The 20,580-nt window shown below is 41.2% G+C and overlaps 3 protein-coding genes across 3 annotated transcripts; 1 reads left to right on the top strand and 2 right to left on the bottom strand.

The window, feature by feature from the left end:
- The first annotated feature begins 52 nt into the window (after positions 1 to 52).
- On the top strand, positions 53 to 2,162 carry mmab (metabolism of cobalamin associated B). The gene is made up of 9 exons (XM_080894578.1): positions 53 to 233; positions 824 to 882; positions 974 to 1,067; positions 1,158 to 1,215; positions 1,313 to 1,385; positions 1,460 to 1,557; positions 1,635 to 1,699; positions 1,779 to 1,838; positions 1,924 to 2,162. Exons 1-9 carry the CDS (start codon positions 121 to 123, stop codon positions 2,006 to 2,008), a joined length of 705 nt encoding a protein of 234 aa, XP_080750704.1. The 5' UTR covers positions 53 to 120; the 3' UTR covers positions 2,009 to 2,162.
- Positions 2,163 to 2,292: 130 nt separating this feature from the next.
- Positions 2,293 to 5,806, bottom strand: aldh3b4 (aldehyde dehydrogenase 3 family, member B4). The gene is made up of 10 exons (XM_080894577.1): positions 5,572 to 5,806; positions 4,927 to 5,122; positions 4,703 to 4,813; positions 4,327 to 4,447; positions 4,156 to 4,241; positions 3,547 to 3,628; positions 3,072 to 3,461; positions 2,819 to 2,985; positions 2,622 to 2,721; positions 2,293 to 2,522 (listed from the first exon to the last, which is right to left on the bottom strand). Exons 1-10 carry the CDS (start codon positions 5,622 to 5,624, stop codon positions 2,323 to 2,325), a joined length of 1,506 nt encoding a protein of 501 aa, XP_080750703.1. The 5' UTR covers positions 5,625 to 5,806; the 3' UTR covers positions 2,293 to 2,322.
- Positions 5,807 to 6,001: 195 nt separating this feature from the next.
- ube3b (ubiquitin protein ligase E3B) lies at positions 6,002 to 20,381 on the bottom strand. Its single transcript, XM_080893260.1, has 27 exons — positions 19,829 to 20,381; positions 19,507 to 19,675; positions 19,238 to 19,355; positions 18,970 to 19,029; positions 18,774 to 18,878; positions 18,579 to 18,675; positions 18,407 to 18,492; positions 18,211 to 18,293; positions 17,972 to 18,077; positions 17,757 to 17,877; positions 17,466 to 17,643; positions 12,330 to 12,496; positions 12,045 to 12,212; positions 11,784 to 11,955; positions 11,574 to 11,692; positions 11,376 to 11,490; positions 11,164 to 11,263; positions 10,968 to 11,087; positions 10,705 to 10,881; positions 10,486 to 10,596; positions 10,241 to 10,378; positions 10,068 to 10,133; positions 9,925 to 9,983; positions 9,605 to 9,787; positions 9,382 to 9,493; positions 9,190 to 9,282; positions 6,002 to 8,435 (listed from the first exon to the last, which is right to left on the bottom strand). The coding sequence occupies exons 2-27, from the start codon at positions 19,665 to 19,667 to the stop codon at positions 8,244 to 8,246; spliced, it is 3,207 nt and encodes a 1,068-aa protein (XP_080749386.1). The 5' UTR covers positions 19,668 to 19,675; positions 19,829 to 20,381; the 3' UTR covers positions 6,002 to 8,243.
- Between the last annotated feature and the right edge of the window lie 199 nt (positions 20,382 to 20,580).

The following is a 20,580-nucleotide window of genomic DNA, read 5'->3' as shown; positions in this document are numbered from 1 at the left end:
TGAGTTGGCCAATCATGCGATGAAATGGAAACGCCTATGAACTACGGACACCACGGATGGACAAAAAGGGCAATTCTGTCGTTTACCCTTGCTGCTGTCGATACTGTGTTGTAGCTAAAAATGACATCGTTTGTTTTCAGACATTCTCTCCTTCGCGGCGTTCCAGGGACATGCAGGTTCATTAGCGAGTATCGGGCAAAGAGACCGTTGTTTACCCTGTTTTCAGTCAGAAGGTAGCTATACTGTACAGTCCTGTGTCAGCGTTTGTGTGCACAGTGTTGTGCTTCTGTTCGTGTTGTTCGTGTAACTGTCTGTGTAACTAGCAACTGCTGGTTGGCATCTGCCATACAGATCGTTCCTAAAAATACAACAGAATTAAACTCAATGGTCACTTTGTTAGGTACTGTATTGTTGTTGACAATGACATCCCTTTATGACCAAAGTGTACCAATCCTCTTCCAGCAGGATAAGTTGATGTGCCATACCACTCAAATAATCTCAAACTAGTTTGTTGAACATAACAATGAGTTCACTGTACTTAAATGCACTCTGCAGTCACCAGATTTAAATCCAGTAGAGCACCTTTAAGATGTGGTTGTGGTGGCAGCTGACAAATCTGCATCATTGTGTGATGTTAATATAGATCAAAATCTCTGAGGAGTGTTTCCAGCACCTTGTTGTATCTATGCCACATAGAATTAAGGTTCTGAAGACAGGAGAGGGGACCAAACCGATTAAAGCAAGATGTACCTAATATAGTGTTTGGTGAATATATAAAAATACTTAAACACCTTTCCCTTAATATCCTTCTTTTTCAAAACAGTTATGCCACTGGTGAGGACAACAGGGTGCCCAAAATATACACCAAAACAGGAGACAAAGGTTATTTATCATTGTAACTCAGACAACACTACCGCACTGTACTTTTGGAATAAGCAATATTTTAAAAAACTTTGTCTTGATTCCTTCTTAGGTTTCTCAAGCACATTTACAGGAGAAAGAAGGCCAAAAGAAGATCACATTTTTGAAGCCTTGGGGAATACAGACGAGCTGTCATCAGCTATAGGGTAACATTTCTACAATTCAAATATGGCATGTCATTTTAGCATTTTTTTTATGACATGCCTTGTCTAAAGTTACATTCTTAACTTTTACAGGCTGGCAAGAGAGTTTTGCCTTGATAAACGTCATACATTCACTCATCAATTGGACAAGGTTTGATTTTGTCATACTGCATTTCTTAACTTCTTTCAGTTCCTACACCATAAATTCAGAGAGAAGGTTTGTCATCATTTGGCTTTTGTCACCTCAGATCCAGTGCGTTTTACAAGATGTGGGCTCCAACATTGCTACCCCTCGATCATCTGCAAGAGAAAGCCATATAAGTATGATAGCTTTGGCTAATCAAGTCTGTTTTTATTTGTGTCACATGTGATCACACTATTCTGTTTTTTGCAAGAGAGAACAAAATTTATTGCACAGCCAATTGTGGACTTGGAGACCTGGATTGATCAGTTTACAGAAGAACTCCCTCCTTTAACCAGCTTCATTTTACCAGTAAGCTGCGCACGTTTTTAACAAATGTTTGCGTGTCCCTGTTGCACTAATATATACTGTTTCCCCCCCCCCCACAGTCTGGTGGGAAGAGCAGCGCAGCTTTGCACTTAGCTCGGACAGTCTGTCGGCGAGCAGAGCGCAGGTTAGTTTTAGTATGATCTATGTAAGGTCGTCCTGAATGACAAAGTAATCTGTAGTTGTTTCTGTTCCCCTCCCCATAGCGTTGCTCCAATTGTGCGATCAGGTGAGGCAGATCCAGATGTTGCCAAGTTCTTGAACAGGTCAGTGTTGTACCTTTTTTTTATTAAAAAAATAAATAAATATTTCTACTACGTAGCTGACAAATATCCTTTCCCTCCCACTCAGGTTAAGTGACTACCTGTTCACAGTCGCCAGATATGCATCTATGAAAGAGGGCAGTGAAGAGAAAATCTACAAGAGGCCAGAATGACCAGTCTCACGTGAAGATTAAAATAAAAAGCATTACCTTTTGAGATGCATATACTTTATTCAAACTATAAATACAATACATATATTTTTATTTTAATGCATTTTCCCCACATGTAAAAAAATCACAGGTCACAATAAACAGTGTACATCCAAAATATTTGTGTCCTATAAGTTAATATACAGTTAACAATTTTGTCCATAGAAATCCATTCTTGTTGATTCTATAATAATGCGCTTCTGTCTTCCATGGCCTGCTCATAACAAAAGTGGCAGTTTGTTTAATTCCAGCATGGCTGTCATTACCCTCCCACACAGTCACATAATCTGGCACCAGCCCTGGCTTTTCTGGGAAAGGCTGCTGGCCCATGTCATTAGAGACAGATTGCGGTCCTCGAAGGGTGGATAGCGCAGGTAGGTCACACATTCAAACCGTGCGCTTCGTAGCAGACAGGATTTCTTGTGAGAAAATGTATCAAAGCTGTAGCGGCCATGGAAAGAACCCATTCCACTGGCACCTTCAAAGAGGGGGGGGAGGGGGGGGGTTAGTTGGTCAGACTGGCAGATCACTTACAGACTGTCCCACCATCCATACTACTACTGCAGCTTAGACTTACCTACTCCACCAAAAGGTAGAGCCACCATCACACTCTGCAGGATGCAATCATTAGAGCAGAAGCTTCCACTGCAGGTCTCACTCATGAGTCTTGAAATTACCTGCAGTGTCAGAAAAGCCACCACATGATCAGAATAAATCCTACAATGAATTCTGGCTTCAGTTTCCCCCCCTGTTCAATTTGCCTCGTAGACCTACCTTGCCGTTGGTGGAATATGCATACACACAGAGGGGCTTTTCTTGCTTATTGATAAAACTAATAGCCTCATCCACATTGTTTACAGTCAAAATAGGAAGAACTGGACCAAAGATCTCCTTTTGCATGACGGGGTCTGATTCAGCCACATCTGTCAAAACTGTTGGGGCTTCAGATTTAAAAAAAATAAAATTACAGCCATGTTAAAGCAATCTATTAAGTGCAATATGTGTCAAGGAATTCAGCTTTTCATACCAATATATTTCTCTGCTTCTATCACATGCCCACCCACAGCCACCTTGCCAGATCTCCATAAGATCCCTCTAGTACGGTTAAAGATCTCTAGATTGACTATCCGGCCAAAGCTACGTGACTCTTGGGGATTAGAGCCATAAAACTCCATCAGGCAGCACTTGAGGGCCTGCACCAGCCGAGCTTTGACATCTGTGTGGCATAAAATGTAGTCAGGAGCCACCAAACTCTGTCCAGCATTATGAAAACGTGCCCAAGCAATGCGCTGCACAGTGGTGAAAATGTCACAGTGCTGGTCCACGTAACATGGGTTCTTCCCTCCCAGAATCAAGGTGACGGGTGTGAGTGTGCGGGCGGCAGCCAGAGCAATTTTGCTTCCGTCCTCTTTGTTTCCTGCAGAGTGACAGCCAAGCTTAAACAGTGAACAATTCAAAGAACACTTTTTTTTTTTAATTAAAGGATGACTAATAAAAATTACCTGTAAAGAAAACATGATCAAATTTGAGCTCAATCACTTCAGGCAAGTCACTCAAGCCTGCAAGAATCGCATGGAAGCATTCCTTGAGGAAAACAAGAGTTTTGTATGAGAATTCCTTTTGTTCCCCCTCTTCAAACAAGCATCTCTTATAATTCAACTAAACTAAAAGCACACAAAAAATAAAAAAGCAATATCACTGGTGAGTCAGATATTCAGTCATGGATGACAAAGTGCTCAATTCTGAAATGCCAGATTTAAGTATCTCAAAGTGTAATCTCACCAAATGAAAGCTCATTTGATTACAGGTCAATAAAAGGGTACCTGCTCAAACAGATTCTTATAAAGGAGTCAAATTATTCTGGAAGCTAAAACTATGAAGTGTTTCACTCTCACTGTAGCAACCAAAGTCAGTTATTCTTATGTTAAAGAGAGTGAAGTAAAAATTCATAGTGTGCAGTCTAATCAGCTTCAGAACGAACACAAAAAAAAAAAAAAAAAAAAAAAAAAAAAAAAAAAGGGGGGGGGGGGGAGTATTGCCTTTGATATTTTAAGAAAAATACTGCAAGTTCTTGCAGGGAAAAATCAGTCCCTTTATGCTAGCTTACTCACATTATCCAAGTAGGAGGGAATTAGACGATGGAGAAGCTCTGTTGTGTGCACAGTAGACTCGGAGGGGCTGATGATTGCACAGTTTCCTACACAAATGGAAAATAAAACATCAGTTGCTGTCAGTTAGCCTGAGTACAGGAGAACTAAATGATGAAATAATACTGGCTGCACCTGCTGCAATGGCCCCGACCAGTGGCACAAGGCACATTTGTACAGGACTACACCAGGTCCCAATGATAAGCACCACTCCCAGCGGTTCACTGATCACCAGACAGTCGTCCAGCGTGGTGGACTACACAGACCGAACAAATTACATTACAAGTGAAACAGCACAAGTAAAAAGCTGGTAAGGTTCATCATGACAAAGAGAAAATACACATGAGCTCATTTTATTCCTTTAGAAAGGGGCAATGCAACTTCTGTTTTAATCTGCTTTGCAGGGCTCAGCACAATACATTTCTTTGTAGCAGTACGTGGAATGTTCTCTCGAAAAAGGTCATGATTAATCCCAGTAACATTATCAAGATGATTTAAACAACAGTCTTACCAGGTTCCTTTCCACTTTCTGTGGCTGCATCCACTTCTTTAAGTTGTTAATAGCATATAGAGCCTCATTCTTGACCAGGATCAGTTCAGACACAACCGTTTCAAACCGAGGCTGGTTAAAAACAGAGTAAACGAATATGAAGTCAAAGAAAAAACATTTGACTCTACCATCAGTTCTCACTATTAAAAACAACAACCCTGCAGGGAGACCGCTTCAGCCCTGACCTTATGGAGGTCCCTTCCAAGTGCATCCACAAAGTCACACTCGTGTTCCTCCAGCATCTGCACCACAGCCTCCAGCTGAGCCAGTCTGAAGTTCTCCTTCAGGGTACGTCCAGCTTGAAAGGCGACTCTAGCCCTCCTCAGGAGATCCACGCTTTCCAGAGGATACGTCTTCAGACAGGGGTCCCCGAACCTGGTCCTGTAACAGTACGCTAGTTTTAACTTCACAAGGCGAACGCACGCACGCACGCACACCTACACACACACACACACACACACACACACACACACACACACACACCTTCTGCATGTTAGCCGCCCATGTCTCTGACAAGCAGAGCACGCCTTTACTTTTCGACTCATGTCTGTGTCAGTCAATAAATCTCTACCGCTGGCCTTTCCGAATGAACCAGTGTGAAATTAAGATTGTGCACCCGCTCAGCAAGAGCCTCCCACCGGCATATATTGAAAATCCGAATAACTGCAGTGCAGACAGTCAGGTGATGCACATAAAACTAACAAAGCTGGACGCTTAAGCTGAGCCACCCAGAACAGCTGTATCTAATCTAAGGTCATTTGCAATAATAAGTCTCAATTTCTCGCAAGTAGGCCAAAACAAAGGTCTTTTCACTTTTTTTTTTTTTTTACCTGCGCAGCGCCTTAAACCATCGTGCTGGAGTCGGACTCGGAGGACGGCTCATGGTTATTGAGAAGCTTCAATCTCAGGCAGCAGCCGGAGTAAAAACGACCAGCAGCTTTCCCAGCAGCGCCGTCCACCTCTCACTAAGGGTCACACGGTGCAATCAGAGAGCACAACGGAGAGTTTGCTTCAGACACGCGTATTTATACGATAATCCCCCATCCACGGTATTCAAGGGAACCAGAAAATGTACCAATCCCACAGCCTGATGTTAATGTCTCATGCATTCTGTGAATTACCAGCCTTTTACAGAGGCCTGTGTCTCCACTCTTGTTTGCTTTTTCTAAACAGGATCTACAGGTGTTTGTAATCAACTAATTAACGAATGAAAAAAAACCCACAAATTGTGATCAAATGATTTATATCACACTCGTGTACACGATTTAACATTACATGAGGAGGTATCTTACAAATGGACAAATCTTACATGGGATATTTTTTTAAATCAATAATGCGCCTTACTATAGTGCAGCGAGATTCCTAGACATTCACTTTTAAAAAGAGAAAGGGGGAACAAAAAAAAACTTACAAAGAGCGGTTGAGAACATTTCCGGGATAATTTCTTTTTATTTATTTATTTGTTGTACTAAAAGAGTCAGCATCAGCAATCACTGGTACACTCAAAGTCTTCTCTTGACATCATTTAAACAGATGAGCCACCTCATCGGGAGACAGACAAGCATGTGAGGTATCTTTCACCACTCTTGCACACTACCACGCACACACACACGCACACACACACTCGTGAGCAGTTGCAGTAGTGTGTCATATAAATCCATTTGCAGTGCTTTCAGTTCTTGCCCAAATACTTTAAGGATCCCCTTAACTGATTTGTCAGGTTTGATTTTAACATCATTTAACAACATTATTAGATTATTAGATAAATTTATTACAACCAGTCTTATGTGTATATATGTAATGGTTGCATTTTCATTATAAATCACTTTTTTTTTTTCACGAGTTAGTGGCCATCATATAACTTCTTAGAAACATGGTTACATATTAACAAAAATCTCAATTTTCATTCATGACAAAACTTTTTTTTGCATAATAAAGAACTTTGTTAGGTTAGACTTTTTTCCTTCTTCTTCTTCTTCTTCTTCTTCTTCTTCTTCTATCGCTTTTAATGATGCAGTCCTTTTTTTTTTCTCCAAATAACCAAAAGTCTGTGCCTGGACCTTCTGCTGTAAATGAACCCTGTGTAAGGTAAAAAATTTTAAGCTTATAAAGTCACATTCACTCTCATGTCCCTTTCCCCCTCCCTCCCAACTGCCGCAAACAGCAAAATTGTGTGCAACGTTTCCAAGGGAACATCATCAAGTCAAGCGGTCGCATTTGGTTGACGAACCAGTCCATGACATCATTCTTTTCTGCATGGCTTCAAAAGTCCACAGAGATCAGAGAGCATTGTAGTGAAGCCCTCCGCGGTTGTTGTGGTATTACAGTGGTTCCGCTCTGTGTTGCTCCTATAAGCAGAGAATATATCCAGGACCATAGCCCCCACATTTCTATGGCTTGTTTCCAAATCGTGGTTATTGGTTACGGTTGAAACACAGTCAAGCGTGTGAGCAACAGGTGACGACGATTCGTGAGGCACTCGGCATTAATCCAAGGTGTAGTGAGATTTATTTTTTTCCCTAGCATTAGATACACAGAGTAAGAAGACTGGTTTGCTTTGCTTTTCTTTGTGTTTTTAAGGTGGAAGTTGTGCAACATGGAACAGCTGCAAACACAAATAGTGACAAAACATTTCCAGTTCTTTTGGTCAAAAGTAACTGATGCTACAGAAACGACATCTTTCTTTCTTTTCTTTTTCTTTTATCGAAGAGTAAGATCAAACCTTTTAGGGGATTATTTGCTGCGTCACTGGAACTGAGGCAGATTGTTGGTTTTTAAGATCTACTGGGAACATGAAAACCAGAAGGCCAACGTCTCTCTCAGGTGGACCCAGTGTCTTTTAGTGGGGAGAAAAGGGACAGAGCTCAAAAACGATTTTCCTTAAAAACGGGACATAACGTAACGGACAGGATCAGCGTTATGAGCCACCACTCCTTCAAGGAGACTGAACACAAAACATTGATTTGTCTTCCACTTATACGAGAAGCATCATGTTCAGGAAAGACACATTAAGACTCATTCAATATAAGCTGTAGGGTGTCGGGATAATGGAATCCAAGCTTACAAGTAACAATGCATCGCTTAGTTTTACACAAGTGAGACGACAATGTGTGTAATGGCTTGCATTGCTTCTGTATTGCTTTCCAGTTCGCTTAAAGTGGGAGTGTTAGACTCATTATTCTGTTAAGCCTGAGAAACATGTATACTCAGTTTCTGGAGGGGTAAAAAGAGAGAGGAAGATGTTAGAAATTGGATTGTTCTGCAGAAACAGCATTCCCCTTTTGATGGGAGACACAGCTTAACTGGAGCTCACTCCCTTAGAGCTCATCCAGATTATAAAAGAGACAAAAAAAAGAAGTAAAGGGTCCTTCAAGAGTCCTGTTTTGTTTGAGTGATGCCCCTTTGATGTTAAAGGCTCCAACGCAGGTAAGCTGAGCCTCTTGCTTGGTATCAGACTGTATAATACAGCCCTCCTTGTGCAGATTGTCCTGATGCAACAGAGTTAGGAGAGCTCAAAGCCTGTGTTCATACTGATAGCGTAGCGCAGCTTGTCACGTAGGATGCTTTTCTTGCTGTAGTTGGGGAGCTTGAGCAGGTTGAAACATGTAGATGAAGTCGGAAGTCGCCCACCAGGCTCCCTCTTTCGGATGGTGAAGAAGCCCCGGAGGACACTGCCGAGGGTGTCCCCAGTGTCCTACACACATTGGCGAAAATGTCAAATTCATCAGAACACAAGGACACAATCATACACAGGAATTAACCTAGCAGCACATAATATTGGTATAGACCTTTAGGTTTAACTTAATCAACAGCAGAAGGCTTGACAGCCATCTTTGTGCACAGTCCTTTATTTTCAGGAGTTCCAATCAAATATATCAGGACAAATAAACACAATCATAAATAAAATGTTGATGTTTAACAGCTTATGGAGAACCTTTCAAGGCTGAAACTCGCTAAGATCACCAAACAATGTCTTTCCTCCTTTGTGATGATTTGTCTGGGAAGTTTGTGTTTGTTAGCTTAAATTTTGTCTTCAGCAAATGAAATACAGCGATCCCACTAAGAACATAATCTAATTAATGTAAATGATTCAGGCAACTGTCTGCTTAACTTTGGCTCTCCAGGCTGAATCTGAATAGAAATTGTAGCCCTCTCTAGATTTTAATTGTGCACATCAGAGCTCATCCAGCTCTTTCTTTCTTCTGTCGTATAATACCACCCCACTACCTCCACTATTGTTTATATACGATGTTTGCTTAACATAACAAGCCATTTCAGGGATTCTACATTACTTTTTCCTTCCTGTCTTTCTATTGCCTTTAGCCTTTTATCTAAAATGAAATGTGAATACCTTCTTTAAAGTTTGCACTGCTTTTTGTTATATAACTGTGGTATTATATACTGTGTTAGTGTCTAAAAATATATATTCCTAACTCTTTTTTTCTTACCTGATCATCTGAAACTTCCACACAACGGATGGAGAAAGGCGGTTTGAGGTAGGCAAAACCTAGGAGAGGTGGCCTTGAGCAGCTGGTAACAAACTGTGAAAACACATTTAAAAAAAAAAAAAAGACAATAAATGGTTAAACTATTGTGGCACCGATAAAAAAAAATATCTGGCTCAACAAATGACACCTTACTTTGAGGAACATAGCCCTCTCCTCAGCACTGAAATCACTGGACAGGATGTCCCACAGCCAGATGATGACACGATGGCTGCTGTGAAAACCTCCATAGTAGACCGTGTGTTTCCTGAGAATGATGAACATATTTAACTGTTTGCACAAACAGAAAGCATGTACTACAAGCAAAAGACATCCTCCGTATTCGAAAAAAAAGACAAAAAGGTAAAATGGTACATACTTTAGGTCATCTAGATCAATCTCCGCGTTATCTCCTGAAATGAGACGCTGAACCTCAGGGGTGGAAAACATGTGCAACCACTCCGGATTAATGATGCTGCGGAAGCCTCGGATGAAAGCAGCCGTCTGCTCCTTAATTTGTGTGTGCATGCGGAAGTGGGCCATGAGGTGGATGTAGCTGATTCTGCAGGACATGACAAAGATAACATCATCGAGATAACTGGCGAATTCTACAGAATACAAAAAGTCAACAAAACAACATTTCAGACATGAAGTGCTTCCATATCCTTTTATTGTTTTACCGAATTTAAATGCACATACTTGTTTTCATTGGTAACTGGCATGGTTTTTCCCCCAGGTATCAACTCATGACAGACAAGCTACAATGAAACATACAGTTAACTCTTAACTAATGTATTTTGTATATTTATAAATTAAAATGTATAAACATATCCCATCCTTACCTGCCCCATAACATCCTCATCATAGGATAATGTCAGCCCCAGATCCCCTACATCTCCATCATAGCGCTGAAAACAAATCAGAAGTGAAATATGCCCTGGATATCAGACACTGAAATACAACAACGTGAGCTGCAAATTGCAAAAAAGACAAAGTCAGAAGTGTGTGTAGTTACCTTAATGGAAGTGAGGTTCTTGTAAAACTCTGAATCCAGTGAGGGAAGCTCATCAATGGAGCTGTAGAAAGTGCTGTGGTGGTGACCCAAGACTTGGCTAAGGAAGAACGAGGCAAAAGGGACGTCCACAACAATGCCCTGAATAGGCAGAAGTGACAGTGAAATACTGAAGCTCAACCAAACATTTTGTTTGAAATGTATTCAAAGAGCTTACAGACATGGTATATTTTAGACATGACACGTACCTCATATATAGCTTTCCCGAGCATCTTCCCCACAAACTCAAACAGCTGCAAATGGTTCTCATGGATGTAAGAGGTGGGCGAAGGATACAGCCTCTCGTTTCCACTTGTGGTCTACAACAAACAATCATCAAAACATATTTAGGAAAAAAAGAAAACACACTGAAATTTCGCTACTTAAGTCTTCATGTTTGAAGAATGTCAACTATTTGTTTGAGTTACCTTAAAGAGGTTGAGAGCAGGATTAAAGACTTTCTTAATGATCTCCTCTAAAAACTCCTTGAAGACACCATCCTGGTCGATTCCAGCCTCATCCACACCCAGGTCGTTCACAAACTTCACCCGAATTACGCCTTTTATGGAATTCACTGGTAACCGGCGCAGTTGGTCATATCCATCCTTAAGACAGAGAAATCCTGGTTTTATTAAGGAACAATATATTTGCTTTCATCCAAGTAAATCTATTTGACTGGCTGAAGCCATACCTCTAACATCCGCGAGCGCCGAATGGTAATATGGGTGACATGCGGCGAAGCAGAGCTCGTTTCCACCAGTCCTAAGCTTTCTTTCTCCTTCGTAACAATGTTCCTGAACAGCAGCACCCTCTAAATTGAGAGAAAAAACAATTACACAACTGACCCCCCTATCACTGCTATAAATGAAAGAATTACATTTACTCACATTTTTATGTGGGATAACGTGTGGGATGTACTGGAGTAAAAGCTGCGCTCTCTTCTTGCCTTTCTCCAACTCTTGGAACAACACGCTAGGCTTTAGATCCCTGAATGCAACAGCAGCAACATGTAAAGATGTGCTTATAAAAAAAATGTATATATATATCACGTAAACATGTCATTCTGAAACACAAGGCTAGTCATGCTGTTTGTATTTACTTGCGCAGCCAGTGGTCGTCAGGGGTGAACCTCCGCCTGCAGTCTCGCTCATAAAGCACCATCAGCCAGCCATGAACACTGTGGAACAACTCCAGTTTCTCTCCCTTTGCATTTTCTATTAAACACAAAATACACAACAGACGTTTCAATAAGAAAGCATGACCTGCGTAACAGGTGCCATTGTGACACCGCACTCACCTAAGATGCCATCCCATATCATCTTGTACACAAATGTGTTCAGAAAAGAGGAGATAGTAACGAGTTCCTCTATCTTGAAGGACGTTTGTTCTTCATATACTTCAATGTCATCCAGAATTCTGTAACACATTGAAGGTGTGTCATAAAATGCTGCAACCACCTTTTAGAAAGCATGGCTAATGAAAGTAAATAAATAATCTGTGAAATTACGTGATAAGGTGCCGCGAGCAGTCACAGAAGAGCATGAGCATAGCAAGGAGCTGTTTTGACTCTTCGGTGTCATTGTTCAGACACTCCATGAAGAGTTTGAGGCCTCCCTGAGGACCCAGCTCACAGATGAAAGCCCAAAGTTTGGGCAAAAGGTCATCAAGATGTGTAAGACCTTTAAAAAAAACCCAGAATGAGCAGAGACTGAGTATTGTATCCTTCGTACTTTCAAGTTTAGATAAAATACCAGTTCTTTGGACTGACCAGTGAGTATCTGGAGGCGTATTTGCGTCAGTGTAGACAGTGCGGTCTGGTAGAGCACACAGATGCTGCACACTTTCTGAACTTCAGCTGAGTCGACCCGCTTCCCCCCGACTGGTTTCAGGATGTTACGCACGGAGGCTGACTTCTGAAATGCTCGTTTGAAAAGGTCTTAAAAAAAAGAAAAAAAAACCAGAGACACAGGAGTTCAAAAAGTATTCAAAACATTTATTAAAAAATAAACATTGTGCTTACTTAAAAATATCACAACAGAACTTAGGAACTTACTTTTAACTGGTAGGTTATTTTGTGAAGTGCTAGGTTGTGGTGGTGGGGGAGTGGGCTCCTGACTCTCCAGCTTTTTAGAAAGGACGTCACTGAAAAGAGTTCTAATAACAGGTACGCCCCACAGGTGCTGAAGCTGTTTTGTTACCAAGGGCATTGACTCATTAAGACTGCAGAGAACAGAAGACAAATAAGGCAGGTGGGAGAAAAATAGTTAAGTACACCATTTCTTTCATCATTTTTTTAGCAAAAGAAAAGTGAAAGTATGCAAGAATACAAACATGTAGACATATTTTCTTCTTCTTTTGGTTGCTCGCTTCAAGGGTCGACAAAGAAGATCATCTACCTCCATCTCACCCTATCTCGAGTATCCTCCTCTGTCACACCAACCCTCAACTCGTCCTCCTTCATGACATCCATGAATCTTCTTTGCGATGTTCCTCTTTTCCTCCTACCTGGCAGCTCCATCTTTACCGTCCTTTGTCCTGTATATCTATATCCCTCTTCTGCACACTTCCAAACCACCTCAGCCATGCCTTTCTTCAAACTGCTCTACCTGACTTGTCCCTCTAATCTTCTCTATCCTGGTCACTCCCAATTAAAATTTAATATCTTCAACTCTGTCACCTCCAGCTTCACCTGTTCTCTCATTGGATGGTTGAACCCACGTATTTAAATTTAGCTTCACTATCTCTACTTCTTGTAGCTTCATCTTACCACCTGTCTCCTTGCACTCACTACAGATCACAATGCCATCTTCAAACATCATGCAGACTCTTGCCAGAGATCATCTGTCAGTCCATCCATCACCACCGCAAACCAGAAAAGGCTCAGATTCTGGGATTCCTGTGCCAGAAGTAATCCCACTCCTACTTTGAACCGATCTGTAACTCCTACCACTGCACCACCCTCATATACCTCTCTGCCTATTCTGATTTCTTCGTGCAGTACTACATTTCCTCTCTTGGTACCCTATTATATGATTTCCCCAGATCCACAAAAACAAAGCACAACTCCTTCTGATCTTCTCTATACTTCACCATCAACACTTTCAAAGCAAACATTGCATGTGTATGATAGATTGTTTCATGTTTATTTTCTTCACGGACTATATACATAATGTATTAATCACATAAAGGGAAAGTGCTCTTTCTCAGCATGAAGCCATACTGCTGCTCGTTGATCATCATGGCTCTTCTTAAACTAGCTTCAACATCTTTTCCCCACATATTCATGCCACGGCTCATCAATCAATCAATCAATCTTTATTTATAAAGCACTTTTCATACAGAAAAAATGTAGCACAAAGTGCTTTACATAGTTAAAAGCAGCCCACCCCACCCTCCAACTCACTCCCCACACTCTCAATACACATATATCCCCCCACCCCCACCCACACACACACGCGCACACTTAAAGAGTAAAAATTGGGCTGGGCTCGCATGAGCCAAGTGAGGAAACATTATAACAGAGAGCCGTCTGCACCGGGAGCCGGTCACAGACCGCAGCCTCCGGGCTGGGCACACAGCAGGAGGGAGGCCAAGGAGCCCCCCAACCAGGCTGAGAGGACCCCAGAGACCCATCAGCCACGGTCAATAACAGCCCCGGTGCAGAGAGCGCCCTCCGAGGAAACACTGGAGATATGACGCAATACGATATATACAGGATAAAATGATAAAATAAATAAGAACAGGATACAATATAAATATAAATATAAATATAAATAGAGTAAGAAGATTAAAAAATGAATAAGAATAAAATCAAAAAATATTAGGTAAATCCTAAATTAATAATAGAATGACAGGATAGAATAAATAAGCATAAAAAATAAATAAACGCTAAGTAAAAGCTAAATTAAAAAGGTGGGTCTTGAGCCTGTTCTTAAAAACATGTATGTTCTCTGCGGCCCTGAGCTCCTCCGGCAGGCTGTTCCACAGACGAGGACCATACCACTGAAAGCTGCCTCTCCGTGAGTATGTGTCCTGACTTTAGGGACAATCAAAAGGCCAGTACCAGAGGACCTCAGGGTCCGCGAGGGTTCGTATGGTAAAAGCTAGGGGTGCAACGATATTCGTATCGATATTGAACCGTTCGATACAGTGCTTTCGGTTCGGTATGCATATGTATGAACAATACAACATTTGTAATTTCTTTTATCAATTTTCCTTCTGACGATGCTGTCTGTGTTGAGCGCTCAGTGAATCTGTGTTCGACTACTCCGCCTAGGCTGCACTGTCGAGCGCAGATCCACTGAGCGCTCAACACAGACAGCATAGTCAGAAGGAAGAGCGCAGGGCAAGCTAGCGAGACAGAAGTTAAGCTCTCCTTGCAACAGGCAAATTGAACCTCATTCAGATCTGGCGTTTGGAATTATTTTGGTTTTCATGTGACGTATGACCCTGAAGGTAAGCGAGTCATGGACTAAAGTAAAACAGTATGTTGGATGTGCCATGCAATGCTCAATTACATTGGTATGAACTAGTGTGTTAGCTCGTTAACGTGTTGGCCGTCTAGCCCCATGCACGGAGCGATCGGCGGTAGCTCGTTAACGGCGATTTGCCGTGTTGTGGCGTTAAGGTCATTTCAACTAGATTAACCTGAAAGCACTAGTGGGAACACAACGAATATGACTGCACATTTACGCCGACATCATCCTAGTGCAAAGACAAGTGGAAGCAGACAAAAAAAAGCAAGCATGCTACTAACTTTAGCCGAGTCATTTAGACAGCTGTTAGCACATGATTCTCCTTATGCTGCTGAGAATATAGCCCAGAAGAAGCGGATAGTATAGCTTTTATTTTGGAAAGAGACATTTCTCTGTAATAAACTCTCTTTTCCAAAGATGAGTGATTCCTCAATCAGATACAGGGCTTGCAATATCGCTAGCCCGACGTCCTGGAGCTAGCGATTTTTTTCAGTTGGGCTACCAAAATCTTTCTCTTCCCTGCCCGTCGGGCTATTGTAGGAAAAATATATGTCAATGCTTTTGCATTCTTTCAGAAATGTAGCTGGGTAATTATGTCATTGGCATCGGTGAGCCACTGTCAATATGTGACATATTGAAGTCGCGTTTGAATTTGCGCTTGTTTTTTTGCTTTCACTTTGCAATCGTGCGAACTGTGTATAGAGAGCGACAGCACTGATCTGTGAGTGATGATAATTTGTGCACCAATTCCTCTGACATCGTCTTATTAATCGTTAGCTTACTATGCAAACATACGGAGCCCCCCAGGGGACATGGGAGAAAAAAAAATTACGGAGGAAAAAAAAAAAATTAGGGAGAAAAAAAAAATGGACTTTTGCGAGATCTCGCAAAAGTATTGCGAGCGCTCGCAAAAGTATTGCGAGATCTCGCAATAAGTATTGCGAGCACTCGCAATACTTTTGCGAGATCTCGCAATACTTTTGCGAGCGCTCGCAATACTTTTGCGAGATCTCGCAAAAGTCCGTCTTAATTTTTTTTTTCTCCCTAATTTTTTTTTTTTCCTCCCTAATTTTTTTTTTCTCCCATGTCCCCTGGGGGGCTCCGTACAAACATGACAAGTGAAATCTCCCGCAGCTTAAACATGTGAGAGGTTGATCGCGCAGAGAATCGCTGAGCTTATGTGAGTGAGCGTGTAAAAGCATTTCAGTTCTGCTGAGCCAAATAAGACAGGTCAGGGTGAAGAAGTGACAGCCAAAGAAAAGCTTACCACAAAACGGAGAAGTTATGACAAATCAGACTATAAGGCAAAAAGAAAGTGCAGCTTTATGGTTTCATGGACAAAAGAATTTCTGTGGCTGCGATATGATGAGCTAAATAACCAGGGCTGCACATAAGTGGTCCGCAGGTGCGCATTCGCTGTCAAAATAAAAAACACGCACAAGGGTTAGGGTTAAATTTAAAAACTACTTTTGAGTTAAAATATATATTTATAATTTTAATAAATGACAAATTAAAAAGGCATGAACATTTTTTTGTATCGAAAAAATATCGAACCGTGACACCAAAGTATCGAACCGAACCGAACCGTGAATTTTGTGTATCGTTGCACCCCTAGTAAAAGCAGATCTGAGAGATAAGAAGGCCCAAGACCATTAAGACATTTAAAAACCAATAAAAGAACTTTAAAATCGATCCTGAAACACACGGGGAGCCAGTGCAGCGATTCTAAAACCGGTGTAATGTGGGCCCGCCCTCTGGTCTTCGTCAGCACACGAGCTGCCGAGTTTTGCAAGAGTTGTAAAGTTGAAATATTCTTCTTAGGAAGACCAGAGAGCAGGGCATTACAGTAATCAATGCGACTGGTAATAAAAGCATGCATCAGCATCTCCGTGTTGGCCCGAGAGAGAATAGGGCGGACTCTGGCTATATTTTTTAGATGATAAAATCCAATTTTGGTTACATGTTTAACATGTGGGATAAAACCAAGCTCAGAGTCAAAAATAACACCCAGGTTTTTCACTTGTAGCGAAGGACATAGTGAAAATGCCTCTAATTTAGACAAGAGTTTCTCTCTCTGAGCCTCAGGACCGACAATTAAAACTTCAGTTTTGTCCTGGTTAAGCTGTAAAAAGTTTTCTGCCATCCAAGATCTTATATCCAAGATACAGTTAAAAAGGGCATCCATTGGTCTGGTGTCATCAGGAGACACGGAGATGTACAGCTGCGTGTCATCAGCGTAACTGTGGAAGTTCACTCCATGCCTCCTGATGACACTGCCGAGAGGCAACATATACAAATTAAAAAGTACAGGGCCTAGAACCGACCCTTGAGGCACACCACATGTCATTTTATGGATCTTAGAGGAGCATGTATCCATACTCACCATAAAAGATCTGTCAGAGAGATAGGATCATCAACTCTATCCCTCTGTTGTTGCTACAACTTTGCACTTTTGTCCTTGAAAATCGGTTCTCCATTGCACTTCACTCAGGTGTCCTTTCACTCTCCAAGATTGTCTTAAACAATCAGGTTAAAAAGTCCAGTGCCCTTTCTTCTAGACATCTCCATACCTCCTTAGGTATGTGAAATGAGCCAGCCATATATGTTAGCTTAATATACTGTCTAAGTTTTGAATTGAAGCTTTGGGGATCACTATTCCAAGTGAATATGAACTTATTCATATGATTTAAACAAACATGAAGAATTTAACTTACCCATAGTCCACAGTTTGCGAGAACCAGCCCAGCACTTGGTGCCAGTGAGTTAGGTTGGACTTCTTCTGGGATACATATCTCTGGCAGTAGGACAGCATGTCAGTCAGGTCCTTCACAAAGTGGTTGGCCTCCTCTTCAAGCACTTTCTCATTAAGGTAGCCTAAGTGAATTAGGTTTCCTATCAAAAATGAGAAGGAGACATTTAAATAGATATTACTTAGTTGTTTATTAATTTGTACACAAGATGCAACTGACTGAATGTGCACAATTCTTTGAACCAAAATACTATACCTAGTAGACACAGTGTGTGGCTGCCCTCAAGACACACACAGATATCCGAACACTGTTCTTCTCTACTGAGAAACAGAATGAATTTCCGCAGCAGGTCATGCGTCTGGATAGATGCCATGCACTGTCAAGGCAAAGAAAATATTAATAAATACTTCCTTACATTTTATTACATTGTCTCACTATGCAATGAAAAACACACATCACAGTGCTTTTACCTCTGGAGTAAGCCCACTGAGGTGGGTTATGATGGCTGGGACTGACATGATGTGGATGAGGAATGATCTCAGCAGATTCTCAGAAAAGTGCGCAGCAATGACGGGCCTGAAAAATACTTGATTTAGTTACAAACGTAGCCTGAAAACAAAAATTTAATTTATAAACAGAACAAACAGACATAACACAACAGCAATTAACATGTCTCCTCTACTTAATTAAAGGTGAAATATTAGCTTACCTTAATGACAAAGTGAAAATGGCTGTCAGAGTGCCTTTGGACAGAGACGGTTTAGAACGAGCCAAGCCATTGGTCAGCAAGATCTAAAGAAGAAAAGCTGACATACAGTGAGCCTTGCATTTCAGAAGAAAGGCAATGTCACACTATTTCAACGCATATCTTCATAAAAATGAGCAAATGAGTCGTAATACTGAACCTGCAGTATTGAGTAAAATCCCTTTTGATTGAGATGGCCCATAATATTTTCACAAATCCTTGTCAAAGCAGGCCTGAGAGCCTCACCTAAAATATTCAGAGGAAATTATATTTTTCTTCCTTGCAAAAAGCAAGACCATGAAACATTTTCCAAAGCTTGACTTCAGGCTTACCCTTTCCCCTGACTATCCGCCAGGTTGATGTGTCTGTGAAGGTTACTAGCATGGTGAGGTACAGTGTCACCAGTTTGTTGTCCTGAAGTATGTCAGGCTGGAAATCACAAAACACGCAGTTATTTTTATTATTGCACATTTATAGTGATAAAATGAATATCAAAACCTATTTTCGAGCTTTAAATTAAGACTAACCTTTAAATTTTTCAGCAGTTGACAGCAAGTCCAAAGCACATCTTTTATCTGTTTGAGCCAGGGAATAGTGAGGTCTTTGGACAGAGCCAAGGAAACATACCACACCTGAGGGCCAAACAGCCAAAAAGCCATTAAGATGAGAATATGATTGAAAAAGTTTTCAGCATGAAGAGACTTTAAACGCATGCATGTTTACCTTAGGTTCATTTTCAACCTCCATGCTGGCTAGGATAGCACGACAGAGCTTCTCAAACCTCTGAAAAACAAAATAAGAGCCACTTGAATTGCAGAGCAAATGACATGTGTATAAACTACTACTGCTAAGTTTACAGAACCCTCAAGGGTCTGTCAAAAGTGTCAATAATGGTAAGTGCAGATATGAATCTCAACTTATTTTTACCAGCTATATGACAATGGTTATTATTAACGTATTGATTTAAATACTTGTATAGCTGGTAACTCACCATCTTATCCTCTTGGCAATATATGAATAGTAATTTGCGAGCAATTTTGAAAATTGAAAGTGCATTTCTTTTAGATGTCCCAGTTTCAGAAGCTTGAAAGTAGTCATCAATCTCTTTCCTGTTTAGAGAAGAGGGGAAACACACACACACACACACACACACACGCAATGAATATAATATTCACTCATTGCATCTATGGTAAAAGCAGTGAACCAAGCTCTTTAAATCACAGTTTTCTAAGAAATCTGCAACAAGAAACCGGCGATCACCTTATTTGCTTCTGGAGCCTGCAGCGACATATAAATCTTCTGACCAGAGCTTGAATGATAATTGCTGCTCTCTCCTTCTCCTTCTGCCCCTTTCTCTCCTCTCTGGCCTGCCTGGCTTTGTCCAGGAACTCGGACTTGGAGCTTTGAGGTACACTAAACATCGTGCACCCTGGGAAGAAATTATTCAAAATCGCTTGGCCGCTGTACAAAAACTATGCATGTGCAGTTATTGATTGCATTTTGGCAGTGGTACCAGCGAAAACATCCGCTCTTTAAGAAGTCTGTGATAAGACAACATCTATGTTGTTTTCAGTAAACTTACCTGCGACAGTTAAGTTCAGAGGATTTTGTCTGTCCTTTGGGCTCACCTTCCGCTATAGCTCCTCGGTCATTTGGGTGTCCATGAGATCCATGCAGGAGAAGAGCAAATTTATTTAATTATTTATTTAAAAAGGAGGCTAACTTGCCATCTCCGGAGCGAAACAGTAAAAATCGAGCAGTGCTGGTTAGCACATAGGGCTAGTTAGCTACTTGCTGGATTAATACTGATCCGGGTGAATTTATTCACATCAATTTCGAGATATTTCTCATCACAGCGGGCTTAGATTTTATCTCATGTCAATGACAGTCTCGCAAACGCCGCGAACACACCGTTTCGAAATGTAAACAATGAGAGGAGATCAGTACATTGACTGCAGCCATTAATCCCCTGTGTCGCATTAAATGAGTCCGGGTAGCGTTTGTCTCCAATTATAACTCACGATTCGAGAGTCGGTATTAATAAAATGTCTGCTATGTGGCAAGCTATCTTGGGTGGTATTGTAACAACAGCGACTTTGTATTTCTGGCGTTGAATAAAGCTACAACCCAGTATGTTGGGTGGGTGGAGGGGGGACTATTATCCCTGTTACCCCTTAAAAAACGGAAATATTTTAATGTAATTAAAACATTTTTTTTTCAAATATGCGAGTAACAATATTAGGGTATAACGGATGGGATGTAACGCGAGCTGAGGGAAACTACTGCGTTTTTATTTATTTATCATTTATCACTGCCGGGACACTTTTGCACTTT

The sequence above is a fragment of the Rhamphochromis sp. 'chilingali' genome (genome assembly GCF_963969265.1).
Source record: "Rhamphochromis sp. 'chilingali' genome assembly, chromosome: 10".
Classification (NCBI taxonomy): Eukaryota; Metazoa; Chordata; class Actinopteri; order Cichliformes; family Cichlidae; genus Rhamphochromis; species Rhamphochromis sp. 'chilingali'.
The sequence above is the reverse complement of the archived record's forward strand: the minus strand, read 5'-3'. Positions and strand labels throughout refer to the sequence as shown.